This window comes from Salmo salar, chromosome 04, assembly GCF_965601325.2.
Source record: "Salmo salar chromosome 04, fSalSal1, whole genome shotgun sequence".
NCBI classification, from domain to species: Eukaryota; Metazoa; Chordata; class Actinopteri; order Salmoniformes; family Salmonidae; genus Salmo; species Salmo salar.
Window position 1 is genome coordinate 31,861,562 of NC_138294.1, and position 17,189 is coordinate 31,878,750.

Here is a 17,189-nt window from a genome sequence, read left to right on the forward strand (position 1 = left end):
TCCCTTATTGATGTCACTTATTAAATCTACTTCGATCAGTGTAGATCAGGGCTGTCAAACTCATTCCATGGAGGTCCTTGTGTCTGCAGGTTTTTGGTTTTTCCTTTCAATTAAGACCTAGACAACCAACTCTATATTAGGAAGGTGTTCTTAATGTATAGTGTATAGTGTCTTAGTATAGTCTTAGTGTATAACACACAGAGACAAGGAACCATTTTTTATGACCTCATCTGTGGTAGTTATACTACTCTGGTAGTGCTACTATTACTCAAATGGTGTCAGAGAAGCCATCTTTGATGTGATCATGGAAATTTGAAGTGAATTGTGATTGTGAGGGATTGCAGCTGGTAGGGCATTACAGTAAATGGTAAATAGCAGCTGCCAATAGTGACACCTGCTGGGAATGACAGGTACAGTACAATAATAGTTAAAATGCATATTTGGTGTGCAGTGGCGACCCGTCATTCAGGACCGGTGGGGCAGAGCCCCACATGTTTTGAGCCCCACATTTTTTGCAAAAATAAATGAAATATTTTAACAAAAAAATTGGGGGCTTGCCTGTTAAGGCATGTTATTTTGGCATTCATACGTGTCACATCTCAGTTTGCAAACAATTAACAATATATATATATCATTCTGCTAATAAAGCTGAATACACACATGGTCTCTTTTTTGTTTTCTTGAGTAAGGCAGCTCCAAAAAGCAGGTGTTTCAGCCTAGCTCAGTGCTTTCTGTGGTGGTGGGGCAAGCCAGCAGAAAATAGGAGCCTTGCACCGTGATTGGCTCAGTGTTCTGTCACTCACAGGGACAGTACGTCATCGGCAAGTTTAAGTCCTTAGTAAGGGTGGACATCCGAAATTTCAGCCCTTTGGGTCCTGCCATAGAGTTATATTACAAGTGTCCTTCCAAGAAGGCTCAAGGTCATTGGCCACAGATAAAATTACGTCAACTCACGTTATATGTACAATAGCTTTGATTGGACTGATCATGTCAACGTCTTACTTTTAATGTTTTAGCAGTCATCATCATGAATCAAGTCAACAATCTACTGGTAAATCCTTTTTAATCTTTGTCATATGAAGAGAAATAATGAAGAGAAATTATAGATAAAACGTATCATCGGCCATTGGACATAAAGATTACCCTACAAGTTGGAAATCGCAAATTCAACAATGGGTCATTTGGAAGGAATCAGAGGCTAACTGCAAGCATTGCAAAGCAACCACTAACATTAGCTTGCTATTCAATGGAGTAGTTGTGTGTTTTTTTCCCCGAGTTCCCACCATTAATCCAGAGAATGCCAGACTTTGATGACAAAATTTTCCCACAAAGGACCGCCGCGCCACCTTCACAAGGTGAGTCCAAGAATGTCTTGTATGCTGCTGCATAAATTATGTAATATGCCAGGGAGATATGTATACTGTAGCTAAGAAAGTCATACTAAGTGCATGATGTGTAGTAAGCTGTTAGTAGCCCATGTGCCTCACCCTAAAAATGTTGTCTATTTTCACCAACGCTGTATTGTAAACACATCGTACGTGGCCGGTGTATGCTTGTTTGACAACTTTTTTTATACAGCTTTGACAGCGCTACTGATAGTAGTGGTGGTGCTTGGCTTGCACATGCAAATTCAGAACATAAAACATTCTATAATAGAATTGTGTTGTTTGACGTGTCAAATTAAAGCTTATTTAATGTGTCAAATAGTGTTATGACATGGATCTTTTTTGACACGCAAAGACCCAAACGGCGTTCAATGTGCCTCACCCTAATAATTTGGTCTATTTTCACCTCTTAATTTCACCTACTGTTCTAACTTGTAGCCATAACCTGTTTTAGAGAAATGTAATCATCGAATATTGTAAGAGCTTTCATTGTCTGTTTATATGCCCCCTTTATTTATCCTACGGTTCTGACTTGTTGTACAGGGAGTACACAGTAAGAACGCCCCGTGTTCTGAATTCTGTTGCTGTACATTTCACTGGTGCTGAACAAATAGTTATATTGACTACGTCCGTCGTCGCTCGCTCATTAATGTCTTAATGGAAATCACGGACTGCCTCTTATCCGATTGTCGTCCCCTTATGCCATAGTTTACACATCTCAATTGTCAGTAGAAACCACATTTGTTTAAGCAAGTCAGTGAATGAGGCTGAATGAACTGTTTCGCTGCCACACCAGGCTCTGCTGAAAGCCAGGTGTAGAGGTGGAAAGGTGTTGGGACTGCTGTTGGGACAGCTTTATGTAGGCCCTAACAGTTTGTGGGCACCGTTTGTCACTGTTATAGTGCAATTCATGTATTGTTTAGTGTTGTGATGTGTTGTTAGTGGCTTGGCTGGCATGCATCCCACATTGTTTTTTTTTTGCCCCACCAAGATTCGCCACTACTGGTCTTGTGTAGTTTGTCCAAACCTAGCTACCGTATAATGTACCTGATACAGTCAGTTAAGGTTTCGCTAGTTCCTCAGTTGAATCGTTATTGCTGGAACAAAAGCCTGCACCGACCATGGCCACCCTCCAGAACTGACATAAAATAAAAAAAGTGGTATTTTTCCCCATTTTATTAGCTTGACATTGACAGACGTCATTGAACCATCAGCAAATACAAACAAAACCAAAGCGTCTTTTTGGCAATGCAAAGAACAGACAAATACTGTAATCAATGGGTTCAAGGCTTTGATTCTGTCAATCCTTGTCCTTTCAAAAGATAAATGACCTCTCTTCTCTCTGGCTCTGAATGCAGTTAAGGTAAATACACCACGATACTTATTCAACTGGTCCAAACATTGTTTTCAGTCTGAACGTGACCTATCACTTTTATAATGCGATTTCACAGAGGTCTGCTCATGTCAGTTATTCACAGTTCACTTCACTCATTCACTTAGCAAAATAATCCGATACAATTATAATTACCCATACATTACCCTATGTTTACCCATATCATCCCGAAATTGTCCTGTGCAATGGTTTCGTCATTCAAGTCAGTGGCTTTCACTTTGTTATATGTGTTTGCTCTGTTAAGACAACACACATCTGTGCCCAGCTACATTGTGTTAAGTTAAGCTGGATGGTCTGATACCCTAGAAAAGAGGTGTTTGTCTGTAGGTTATGGTAAAATGGAGGTTCATAGTGTCTCCATGTTACTGCTGGTTGTAGGGGTTGAGCTGTTTGGAGTTGAGCGTGAGAATGCTCAAAGGACATAGTGACCGGCTGCCGATGAACCCAGCCTATCATTGAGAAGTCAGTTTGACATCTTGCCACCTGTCCAGAAAGTGACTTTTCCATACCCATTTATTGTTCTGTATTTGTCTTTTTAACGCAGCTCCAAGAAATAACGTTCCATTCCACTTCACTTCAATCTCCATCCAACAAAATGAAACAAACACGATACAATCATTAAGGTTTGATATCATATTTTGGAGCAATTTGTGCTTGGATCAAAGTGGGCCATTTCCAGACCAAATTAACTCAATCCTTTGATCGATGTCCAAACAACTCTCTGCAGACAAATGTTCCTTCAGTCCTGTTTGTTTGCTGGTCAAATGTTCCCATGATAACCATGTTCCGATCTTACCTTTTGGGGAATTTCCGCATTCCATTCCATGGCGCAATTGGAAAAGAGCACTTTCCTTTTACCTCTTTCTGGTTTGCAACGGCAAACCCCATCTAGGTGTTTTATGGCGGAATTATATTGGTTATTCCCCATGTTGATACCCCAATGGCAACCATCAAGCGCTTTCACTTGCAGCGTCACTGCAAATGTCATTGAAGAAGGTTAAGCAATTTTATGACAGTAGCCATCCATATTAGCCACTCCCTTTGTCTGTCCCTCAAGAATCTAGATGTCTGTCTCCTTCAGGCCGTAGCGCTCTGTGAGGTCATAGATCTGATAGCAGCTCTGCTCGGCGACATCGTTGTGAATCCCCATGGAAACCGTGTCTAGCTCAGTCCTCGCCAGGGCGGGGGCCGTAACGCCTCCCTTCCCGCCCGGACCTCCCTTAATCTTATTCGACAGATTGTTCATCTTCTCTTTGAGCTGGAACGATGACTTTTGTAGCGGCGGGAACAGGCTCCACCCTTTAAAACTCAGTGAAGGTCCTTTAGTACCCTTGTAGTAGTGCGAGCTCCCGCACGACTCGTGGTTGATGGTGTACCCCGGTCGGCAGTCTGTTACCCTGGCATTGCCGATACCCATAGTATCCATTTCCCTGCCACCTATGCCCTGGTGGTGGTGGCCCTTGACGGCCGTGCGCCAGCGCTGGTTGTAGAAGCGCCGCAGGACCCGGCGGCGGCGGTGGCACTGGCAGCGGAGGAGGCGGGTGAAGGCGCGCTGGAACTCTTTGCTGGAGCATGGGTAGATGACAGGGTTAATGCAGCTATTGAAGTAGCCCAGCCAGAAGATGACCTTAAAGACCATGTCAGATGGCTTCAGTGCCGGGAAGAAGGAGCCTGGGAGGGGACAGAGGAGAGAGGCGTTAGGATCTGTGATAATCTTTAAGATAACTTATGTGCTAGACATTTTCATCTCTCTTCATTTTTAAACTTTGACTTTTTGTGTGTAAGACAAGAATTGGCCTGAAATGAGACATCTAGCTGGTTTTTCTATGCATCGTCAAGACCGAACGGCAGCTTCTTCGTGTAAGGTTAAGGGGGAGGTGTGTGTTTCTTTGTTAACAACAGCTGGTGCGCAATCTCTAATGTTAAGAAAGTCTCTAGGTTTTGCTCACTTCAGTTAGAATACCTCATAATAAGCTGCAGACCAAACTATTTACCCTGTGAGTTTTCATCTATATTTTTCGTAGCTGTCTATTTACTACCTCAAACCGATACTGGCACTAGGACTGCACTCAACAAGCTGTATAGGGCCATAAACAGCTGTATATGGCCATAAACTGCCACTTTCAAGGAGCGGGACACTAATCCGTGTGCTTATAAGAAATCCCACTACAATCTCTGACAAGCCATCAAACAGACAAAATGTCAATACAGAACTAAGATCGAATCCTACTGCGCCGGTTCTGATGCTTGTCAGATGTGGCAGGGGTTGCAAACTATCATGGATTACAAAGGGAAACCCAGCCACTAGCTGCTCAGTGACACAAGCCTACCAGACGAGCTAAATTCCTTCTATGCTCGCGTAGAGACAAGCAACAGTGAACCATTCCTGAGAGCACCAGCTGTTCTGGATGACAGTGTGATCTCGCTCTCTATAGCTGATGTGAGTAAGACCCTTAAACAGGTTAACATTCACAAGGCCGCGGGGCCAGACAGATTACCAGGAGTATACTCAGAGCATGTGCTGACCAGCTGGCAAGTGTCTTCACTGACATTTTCAAACTCTCCCTGACCCAGTCTGTAATGCCTACATGTTTCAAGCAGACCAACATAGTCCCTGTGCCCAAGAACGCCAAGGAAACCTGTCTAAATTACTAAAGGCCTGTAGCACTCACATCTGTAGCCATGAAATGCTTTGAAAGCCTGGCCATGGCCCACATCAACACCATCATCCCAGACCCATGGACCCACTTCAATTTGCATACAGCCCCAACAGATCCAAAGATGACTCCATCTTTATTGCACTCCTCACTGCCCTTGCCTACCTGGACAAGAGGAACACCTACATGAGAATGCTGTTCATTGACTATAGCTCAGCGTATTGCCCTCCAAGCTCATCGCTAAGCTCAGGAAACTGGGATTTAACACCTCCCTCTGCAACTTGATCCTAGACTTTCTGACGGGCTGCTCCCAGGTGGTGAAGGTGAGCAACAACACATCCGCCACGCTGACCCTAAAAACAGGGGCCCCTCAGGAGTGCCTACAGAGTCCCCCTGTACTCCCTGTTCACCCACAAATGCATTGCCACACACGACTCCAACACCATCATTGAGTTTGCTGACGACACAATGGTGGTTGGCCTGATCACCGGCGGTGATGAGACAGCCTATATGGAGGAGGTCAGTGACCTGGCAGTGTGGTGCCACGACAAGAACTTCTTCCTCAAAGTCACAGGAAACGGAGGGCCGAGGACGCCCCCATTCACATCGACAGGGCTGTAGCGGAGTGGATCAAGAGCTTCAAGTTCCGCGGTGTCCACATCACTAAGGAATTATCATGTTTCCACACATACCAACACAGTCGAGAATAATCAAATAAAATTGTATTTGTCACATGAGCCCGAATACAACAGTGAAATACCTTACAGTGAAATGCTTACTTACAAGCCCTTATCCAACAATGCAGTTTTAAGAAAAGAATTACGAAATAAACTCAAGTAAAATAAAGTAACACAATAGAATAACAATAACGAGGCTACAGTATATATAGGGGGTACCAGAAACGAGTCAATGTGCTGGGGTACAGGTTAGTCAATGTAATTGAGGTAATATGTACAGTGGCTAGGCATAGATAATAAACAGCGAGTAGCAGCAGAGTTAAAAAAGGGGGTCAATGCAAATAGTCCGGGTAGCCATTTGATTAATTGTTCAGCAGTCTTATGGCTTGGGGGTAGAAGCTGTTAAGGAGCCTTCTGGACCTAGACTTGGCGCTCTAGTACCACTTGCCATGCGGTAGTAGAGAGAAATGTTTAGGACTTGGGTGGCTGGAGCCTTTGACAATCTTTAGGGGCCTTCCTCTGACACCGCCTGGTAAAGAGGTCCTGGATGGCAGGATGCTTGGCCCCAGTGATGTACAGGGCCGTACGCGCTGTTGTCAATGAATAGCATTCTCACATAGGTGTTTCTTTTGTCCAGGTTGGAAAGGGCAGTGTGGAGTTGAATAGAGATTGCATCATCTGTGGATCTGTTGGGGCGGTATGCAAATTGGAGTGGGTCTAGGGTTTCTGGGATGATGGTGCTGATGTGATGCATGACCAGCAATTCAAAGCACTTCATGACTACAGACGTGAGTGCTACGGGTCAGTAGTCATTCAGGCAGATTGCCTTAGTGTTCTTGGGCACAGAGACTATGGTGGTCTGCTTGAAACATGTTGGTATTACAGACTAGGTCAGGGAGAGGTTGAACATTTCTGTGAAGACACTTGCCAGTTGGTCCGGGTGTGCTCTGAGTACACGCCCCATGACCTGTGTAAAGGTCTTACTCACAATGGCTACGGAGAGCATGATCACACAGTTGTCTGGAACAGCTGGTGCTGTCATGCATGCTTCAGTGTTGCTTGCCTCGAAGCTAGCATAGAAGGCATTTAGCTCGTCTGGTAGGCTCGTGTCACTGGGCAGTTTGCGCCTGGGTTTCCCTTTGTAATCTGTAATAGTTTGCAAGACCTGCCACATCCGACATGCATCAGAGCCGGTGTAGTAGGATTCAATCTTAGTCCTGTATTGACGCTTTGCCTGTTTGATGGTTTGTCAGAGGGCATAGCAAAACCTCTTATAGGCGTCCGGCTTAGTGTCCTGCTCCTTGAAATTGGCAGTTCTAGCCTTTAGCTCGGTGCAGATGTTGCCTGTAATCCATAGCTTCTGGTGGGCAGCATACGTACATATGGTCACTGTGGGGATGACGTTATCTATGCACTTATTGATGAAGCCGGATAAATCCCACCATTTGATGTATCCCGGAACATAATCCAGTCTGTGCTAGCAAAACAGTCCTGAAGGATCCGTGTCATCTGACCACTTCCGTATTGGGCGAGTCACTGGTACTTCCTGCTTTAGTTTTTCCTTCTAAGCAGGAATCAGGAGGATAGAGTTATGGTCAGATTTGCCAAATGGTGGGGGAGCTTTGTACACATCTCTGTGTGTGGAGTCAAGGTGGTCTAGATTTTTTTCCTCTGGTTGCACATGTAACGTGCTGGTAGAAATGAGGTAAAAACAGATTTAAGTTTTCCTGCATTAAAGTCCCCGGCTACTAGGAACGCCGCTTCTGGAACTGCATTTTCTTGTTTGCTTTTGGCCTTATATAGCTTGTTGACTGCGGTCTTGGTGCCAGCATCGGTTTGTGGTGTTAAATAGACAGCTACGAAGAATATAGATGAAAACTCTCTTGGTAGTGATGTTTCAGTGGAGAGGAATGCTTTGTACAGCCCCCACATCCCTAATCTCATCTCATCTCCGCCACGGTGTTGACCGGCCCTCCTTTCCCTCATCTCTCCTTGCCCTGGCTTGAGCCCTCTCCTTAGGGACCTGTGGGCAGTTTAGTTTAGATTGGAGCTGACGTGGCACACACGCACACACGGACACACACACACACGTTTGTTTTTACTATCCTTGTGGGGACCAAACAATTGATTCCCATTCAAAGTCCAATTTTCTCTAACCCCTAACCCTGAACCAAACTCTAACGCTTAACCTTAACCTTTAAGGGAAATATCATTTTTTTAAATTTCATATTCGTCCTCTCCAGCACCACCCCAACATCAATATATGTGAAAATGGCGCTTTTCTATGTTTAGTACTAAAAAAGATAGAGGAAGATAAGTGTTTACAATGACATCATAAACCAACTAGTAGGCAATTAATTAGTAGGCAATGCCTACTCATAATTGGTTAAAATCACATAAGGCACACCATGTCATTGGAAACACTTGTCTCCCTCTATCTTTTTTACTACAAAACATAGAAACGCCCCATTTGAACATATGTTGATGTTGCGGGGGTTAAAATGTCCTTTAAACCTCAACACCAAACCCCTAACCTTAAATCCTAACTCTAAACCTAACCCCTAACCCTAGTTTTAACCCTAACCAGGGGTGAAAGTTGAATTTATTTCTTCGCGGAATGGGACCTCCTATGTGCACACACTTGCATGTTTCTTTTTATACTCCTAATCATATAATTTTATATAGAATCCGTATTAATTCAAAAGGATCTCTGTGGGCCTCATCAACATGTATGACCTTTTATTGTGGCATAAACACAACCAGTCATGGTTTCATATGATTGTCAAATAATCACTTCAAATGGCTCCTTTACTATGCTACCCGCGCACGTTCATCCACTCGCAACATATTACTAGCATCATAAACAGTGGTCAATGGAAAGAGACAGCGGTTAAACAAAACACCAAAAAGTGTAATGACATTTGGCGATTGTCATTAGGCCAGAATTTACAAGTCCACTGCTGTCCGCGCATGCCTTGGTGTCGGCTACTTGTCCCTGCCTTTGCGAAATTTCAGTGTTCTCATCGAACCATGTTCCAAGTACATTGGCGTAATAGCCTACAGTTTTCTTGTCATTTTGATTTCATTATTGTGATGTAAAATCAAATGAAATTTTATTAGTCACATGCACCGAATACAACAGGTGTAGACCTTACAGTGAAATGCTTACTTACGAGCCCCTAACCAACAATGCAGTTTAAAAAAATACGGATAAGAATAAGAAATAAAAGTAACAAGTAATTAAATAGCATTAGTAAAATTACAATAGCGAGACTATATACAGGGGGTACCGGTACAGAATCAACAGGGACTATGGTGGTCTGCTTGAAACATGTTGGTATTACAGACTCGGACAGGGAGAGGTTAAACATGTCTGTGGAGACACTTGCCAGTTGGTCAGCACATGCTCGCAGTACACATCCTGGTAATCCGTCTGGCCCTGCGGCCTTGTGAATGTTGACCTGTTTAAAGGTCTTACTCACATCGCCTGCGAAGAGCGTGATCACACAGTATTCCACAACAGCTGGTGCTTTCATGCATGTTTCAGTGTTATTTGCCTCGAAGCGAGCATATAAGTAGTTTAGCTCGTCTGGTAGGCTTGTGTCACTGAACAGCTCTCGGATGAGATTCCATTTGTAGTCTGTAATGGTTTGCAAGCCCTGCCACATTCGATGAGCGTCAGAGCCGGTGTAGTACAATTCGATCTTAGTCCTGTGTAAGAAATCCCGCTATGCCCGCTTTGACTCGCTTTGCCTGTTTGATGGTTCGTCCGAGGGCATAGCGAGATTTCTTATAAGCTTCCGGGATAGAGACCCGATCCTTGAAAGCAACAGCTCTAGCCTTTAGCTCAGTGCAGATGTTGCCTGTAATCCATGGCTTCTGGTTGGCATATGTACGTATGGTCACTGTGAGGACGACATCATCAATGCACTTATTGATGAATCCAATGGCTGATGTGGTGTACTCCTCAATGCCATCTGAAGAATCCCAGAACATATTCCAGTCTGTGCTAGCAAAACAGTCCTGTAGCTTAGCATCTGCTTCATCTGACCACTTTTTTATTGATCTTGTCACTGGTGCTTCCTGCTTAAATCTTTGCTTGTAAGCAGGAATCAGGAGGATAGAATTATGGTCAGATTTGCCAAATGGAGGGCGAGGGAGAACTATTTACGCGTCTCTGTGTGTGGAGTAAAGGTGGTCCAGAGTTTTTTTCCCCCTCTGGTTGCACATTTAACATGTTGATAGAAATTTGGTAAAACGGATTTCAATTTCCCTGCATTAAAGTCCCTGGCCACTAGGAGTGCCGCCTCTGGGTGAGCGTTTTCTTGTTTGCTTATGGCGGAATACAGCTCATTCAATGCTGTCTTAAATGCCAGCCTCAGTCTGTGGTGATATGTAAACAGCTACGAAAAATACAGATGAAAACTCTCTAGGTAGATAGTGTGATCTACAGATAATCATGAGATACTCTACCTCAGGCGAGCAATAGCTCGAGACTTCCTTAGATATTGTGCACCAGCTGTTATTTACAAAAATACATAGTCCGCCACCCCTTGTCTTACCAGAAGCCGCTGTTCTATCCTGCCGGTACAGCATATAATCAGCCCGCTAGCGGTATGTTGATATTGTCGTCATTCAGCCATGACTCCGTGAAGCATAACATATTACAGTTTTGAATGTCCCGTTGGTAGTTCAATCTTCCGTGTAGGTCATCGATTTTATTCTCCAAAGATTGCGCGTTTGTTAGCAGAATGGAAGGAAGTGGGGGTTTATTCGATCGCCTACGAATTCTCAGAAGGCAGCCCGCCCTCTGGCCCCTTTTTCTCCTCCTCCTCTTCACGCAAATCCCTGGGATCTGGGCCTATTCCCAAGAAAGCAGTATATCATTCGTGTCCTACTCATCAGACTCGTTAGAGGAAAAAAGGATTCTGCCAATCCATGGTGAGTTATCGCAGTCCTGATGTCCCTAAGTTATTATCGGTTATAAGTAGCAGCAACAATATATACAAAATAAGTTAAAAAATAAGTTACAAACAACGCAAATAAACAAACAAAAAAACACAATCGGTTGGGGACACGTAAAAAGTCAGCCTTCTTGTCACGTCCTGACCAGTATAGGGGTTATTTGTTATTGTAGTTTGGTCAGGACGTGGCAGGGGGTATTTGGTTTATGTGGTTCGGGGTGTGTGTCTATGTAGAGGGGTGTTTGATTGATGTATTCCGGTGTTTTTGGGCACTGTTCTATGTTAGTGTATTTCTATATTCTGTCTAGTCTAGTCTATTTCTATGTTTAGTTTATTGGGGTTGGACCTTCAATTGGAAGCAGCTGGTTATCGTTGCTTCTGATTGAAGGTCCTATAATTAGTTTGTTTTCATGGGATTTTTTTTGTGGGAGATTGTGCTGGGTATAGCTTTGTTGCCTTACCGGCCTGTTATTCGTCATTGTGTTTTTTGTGTACGTGTTTGTTTTGGTTTACCTTCTTTGTCCATTTAATAAAAGAAGATGAGTGCACATATTCCTGCTGCGTTTTGGTCCACTCTACCCTACGACAACCGTGACACTTCTTCTCCGGCGCCATTGTTAAATTGTGTTTTACCCGGTACGGCGTAACCACACAATTTATTTTGCCGGGACGCTGTACCGGACCATACCGCCTTACTTTTACCCCTGACCTTAACCCTAAATATAACCCTAAACCTAACCCCTAAGCCTAAAATAGCCTTTTTACTTGTGGGGACAGGTGAAATGTTGGCCAAATGTTCCTTGTTTTACTATCCTTGTGAGGAAACACACACACACACACTCCCTCAGACGCAAGTGAGATATTGTCAGAGTTGCTCCGGCTTCACAGGCACTATATCAGTAGCAAAGCTATAAATAACGAAAGAGAGGGACACTTGCAAGTAGAGATGAAGGGAGGTAGCGCAGTGAGGGAGGAGAGGAGAGGTTATTGTCACCCATCGTCACCCACTGGAGTAGCTTTAACAACCTGACATAGGGTCACAACAGGCCCCCTCTCTTGGCCAGTATGGCGGTAATTTGGGGGTAATCAGGTCTCTGAGATGAAAGCGCGTTCCTTTGGACAAGATGGGTGTGTGTGTGAATACGTGTGCGTGTGTGTGTGTGTGTGCGTGTGTGCAATGGGTAATTGGTGTGTTTGCATGTGCTTGTGTGCAATGGGTAATTGGTGTGCTAGTGTTGCACTGAGGAACCCACCACCACCAAGTAGGGTGTTTGGGGCATTACTGTACATAAATATTCCTTAAAAGAACCAGAAGACCCCCTGTGACCCCCTGTGTGGGATCTGACTGATGACACCATTATAGACTACTGTACTGTTGTTAGATGTATGAGGCCCATTAGGCTACTACTGTACTGTTGTTAGAGAGGCCTCACAGGAAGCCACGGTATCATTAGGTGGGTGATGTAGACAGAGTGAAACTAACTGGTGGTTCATTGTTTGAGGCTTGCTGTGTTTTTCCTCGTTATTAGTGTTGTGTACTTTATGTAGAAGGCTGATGTTGAAACAAAGATACAACTGTCAGTGTGTTGTATACAGTACATCCTCTTTTCTGCCAGTTTTGGGGAAATATACAATAGTTCGAAGACTGTTTAAAATCTTTCAAATCTATTACTTGCTGTTATTGAGCTTGCCTGGCGCAATGGATCCAATGAAATAGTTCCTGAAGTGTGCCCATCTGGCACTCCAGGCAGATTCAAGAGAACGTTCAAAGTATTTGAAAAGATTTCTGACCCAGGTCTGTTGTGTATACAGCACACACAGATGCATTATTCACACTCACATGCACACACTTCTAACTTTGCCGCAGGGGGTATGTAATCATATAAACAACTCCATACCACCCTTCCCCTAGTCTGCCCTCATCTGCCCAGTTTGAGATTGGCTTTCATCTGGTGTGGAGCTAGGAATCGTGTTTCAAGAATGAGTCACGCCAATTTACATTTGCCAGAAGGAGAGCTTTATGTCCCTTTGGTCCTGTTCGTCCCAAAGGCTTCACTGCTGACTGGTTCAGCACAACAACACAGCATTAAAATGAACTATCAGACGCAACGCATCATGGAAAAAAGTTGTTGTGTATTGATTCTAATTGGCAAAATGACAACTTTGAGCGAAGACTTCCGATTGTAGTCACAAGTCATATGCTGCTTAGGAAATGCCTGGGTTGATTTGGCTTGTTGCCTTGACACATCGCCGCTGTTGCCATGACCACATCAGCAGCGGGAGATGATGAACTACTTTATAGTACTTCAGCTGCTTTTAGGAGATTGTGGAGTCTCTTTTATGTGGAGCTTCTTTTGTTTTAGTCTTTTGTGAGGATATGGTTTTGAAAAGTTCAGTCGTGACAGTTTAAAAGAGTTCACATAGTCCCAGCCCTACAGTTCCTTCAGAAAGTAGTCATACTCCTTGACTTATTGCACATTTTGTCTTACAATCTGAATTCAAAATTGATTAAATATTATGATTTTTTTGCCCATCTACACACAATACCCCATAATGACAAAGTGAAAACATGCTTTTAGAAATTTTTGCACATTTATTGAAAATGAAATGAAATATGAAATATCACATTTACATAAGTATTCACACCCCTGAGTCAATACATATTAGAATCAGTTTTGGCAGAGCTTTGCACACCTGGATTGTACAATATCTGGTTTCTAGGTGTGTCCAAACTTTTGACTGGTATTGTACCTCAACTGGTACAGTATGCCATCCAGCCCTGGAGTTTTCCCGGACTTGAACGCTTTAATTGCATCTAGAAGTTCCTCCTCTGTGATTAGGCATCAGTGAGTCTTTCTGTATAGCTGTTCATTTTTCACTATTAATAAAAAAAATAATCCTTTCAATTAACTTCAGTTAGTGGAGATGGAGGAACTGAAATAAAAAAATATGCTTAAAGTACGTTGCTTCCTCTTTCAAAATATAGTTTGGTGAATCATGAATGACTCCATCATTTGTCAATTATTTAAAAAAATTCTTCAAGTTCTGTCAAGTTGGTTGTTGATCATTGCTAGACAGCCATTTTCAAGCCTTGACATAGATTTTAAGTCTAAGTCAAAACTGTAACTAGGCCACTCAGGAACATTCAAAGTCGTCTTGGTAAGCAACTCCAGTGTATATTTGGCTATGTGTTTTAGGTTATTGTCCTGCTGAAAGGTGAATTTGAATTTACTTTATTGCCTTATTGCAAACAGGATGCATGTTTTGGAATACTTTTATTCTATACAGGCTTCCTTCTTTTCAATCTGTCATTTAGGTTTGTATAGTGGAGTAACTACAATGTTGTTGATCTATCCTCCATTTTCTCCTATCATAGCCATTAAACTGTAACTGTTTTAAAGTCATGGTGAAATCCCTGAGCGGTTTTTCCAACTGAGTTAGGAAGAATGCCTGTATCTTTGTAGTGACTGGGTGTATTGATACACCATCCCAAGTGTATTTAGTAACTTCACTATGTTCAAAGGGATATTTCATGTCTGCTTTTTTATTTTTACCCATCTACGAATAGGCACCTTCCTTTGCTATGCATTGGATAACCTCTTTGTGGATAACCTGGATAACCTCTTTTGGATAACCTCTTTTGTCTTTGTGGTTGAATCTGTGTTTGAAATTCACTGCTCAACTGATGGACCTTACAGATAATTGTATGTGTGGGGTACAGAGATGAGGTAGTCATTCAAAAATTATGTTCAACACTGTTATTGCACACAGAGTGAGTCCATGCAATTTATCTAACTTGTTAAGCAAATGTTTACTACTGAATTTATTTAAGCTTGCCACAACAAAGGGGTTGTATACTTACTGACATTTCTAAAAATATAATTCCACTTGGACATTATGGGGTATAATGTGTAGGCCAGTGACAAAAGTAATCACAATTGAATCCATTTTAAATACAGGCGGTAACACAGCAAAATGCAGAAAAAGTCAAGGGTGTGAATACTTTCTGAAGGCACTGTAAAGCGACAAATTGAATGCTTTGAAAAATGTAGGTTATTAAACTTCTAAGTGTGTGAGGAGCTGGTGATGTCTCAGCGGTAATATTCCTACTTCCAGGAGAATCTCTGTAATACTTAAAACCAGCAGATATAATGCATTATGATACAGTTATAATGCATAGTAAGACTTATAATGGATCATACAGTACATGCTTATAAAAGGTTATAAAGCATTATAATGGCAGGCTTTAAGTTAAGTGTTACCGGATGCTACTCTGTATGTCAGCCATTTCTAATATGCTACCTGTCAATCAACTGTGGTGTAGTGTTGGGGGAGAGGATCACTTTATTGAAGACGACACTCAAAGTAAAGGTCATTGTTCTATGAATCTATGCCTTGTAATTGAAACCTTGAGTGGAGAGGGCTACAAAGGACTGTGCAACAGTGTAATGAGTGTTGTGTGAGTGTTGTGCAAGCTTTGACAGACGCCACTCACTAGGGGTGAGTCACCTACAGGTCTGGCTGATGGATCTTGCTGGGCCATATGATACTTAGATACTTTGGATAGAAAACATTTATTTTAGGGGGTAGATCAGCTTTAATATTGCAGATAGATTGTAGCTTCCATCAATGTAATTGTCTGCATCACTTCCAATCCCCAATATCTTTTTTTGCAAATATATATACATACATGCATACATACATACATACATACATACATACATACATACATACATACATACATACATACATACATACATACATTTACACATACATACATTTACACATACATACATACATACATACATACATACATACATACATACATACATACATACATACATACATACATACATACATACACATACATATACATACATATACATACATATAAATAAATACATTTACACATACATTCATACATATAAATACATATACAGTACATACATATATTTACATAACTTTAAAAATATATATATTTCCTTTATTACCCTCCAAACCTACCAACCCTAGTGAACAACAACGCTTAAGCCTGTATTTCCAGCTTATACATACTATATAAATTTTATGGATACAGTCTATTTTACAATAGTTCTACTTTGTTTGTTTTTACTTCTTTCCTTCCTCTACCCTCAACCTCTCCCATTCTATTTCTGATGTCCATCCGGTTTGATTTCTATTTGCCATATCTTTCAAACTGTGTTCTTTCAAAAAAGTTCTTAACCTATATACACTTTACGGGCACAGTATGTTTTATATTAGTTATCTTGTTATTATTAGTTGTCCCAACCTTTAGCTCCATCCAACCCCTAGCATCTATCTCTCTTCAGCGTCTCGTCCCGTCAGCGGGATCAAAATCCAGGGAAAACTCCTAGCGACATTAGCATAACGAAATTTAATATATATTTTTTTCAAATATAGGACTGTCTCATATCGTTTTATAGATACACCTCTCCTGAATCGACCCACGTCGTCCGATTTCAAAAAGGTTTTACAGGAAAAGCAAATCATTAGATTATGTTAGAGGAGTCCATCGTAAAAGCAGCAACATAGCCATTTTCCGACCAACCACATGCATCACAAATAACCAAAAAAACAGCTAAATGCAGCACTAACCTTTTACAAACTTCATCAGATGACACACCTAGGACATCATGTTACACAATGCATGCATTCTTTTGTTCAATAAAGTTCATATTTATATATGAAAACAGCATTTTACATCGGCGTCTGACGTTGACTAACTATTTTCCCGTCAAATGCAATCCGGGGAAACAGAGCTACAATTTACTGAATTACTATTCGAAAACATGTTTAAAATGTAATATTGTCATTCTAAGATTTATAGATGAATATCTCTTGAAAGCACCTGTCATACCAGATTTAAAAATAACTTTACTGGGTAATCACACTTAGCGATAAAAGGGGATGCGATACTCAGAAAATGAGCTAGTAAATACAGCTCGGCGCCATCTTGGAACAATCGCATATCACATCTAATGTTGTATAATATTGTCAATAATCCCTTACCTTTAGTTGTCTTCATCAGAAAGCACTTCCAGGATCCCAGGTCCACAACAGATGTATTTTCGGTCGAAAAAGTCCATCCTTTA

At 42.0% G+C, this 17,189-nt stretch overlaps 1 protein-coding gene across 1 annotated transcript in view; it reads right to left on the reverse strand.

Annotated features, from left to right (window-relative positions):
- Positions 1-2,546: 2,546 nt before the first annotated feature.
- LOC106602762 (alpha-1A adrenergic receptor) overlaps positions 2,547-17,189 on the reverse strand; it is a 32,420-nt gene continuing 17,777 nt past the window's right edge. Inside the window, exon 2 of the mRNA XM_014195602.3 lies at positions 2,547-4,449. Coding sequence (XP_014051077.1) covers positions 3,839-4,449 — 611 coding nt within the window. The 3' untranslated portion in view covers positions 2,547-3,838. The remainder of the gene's footprint in view (positions 4,450-17,189) is intronic.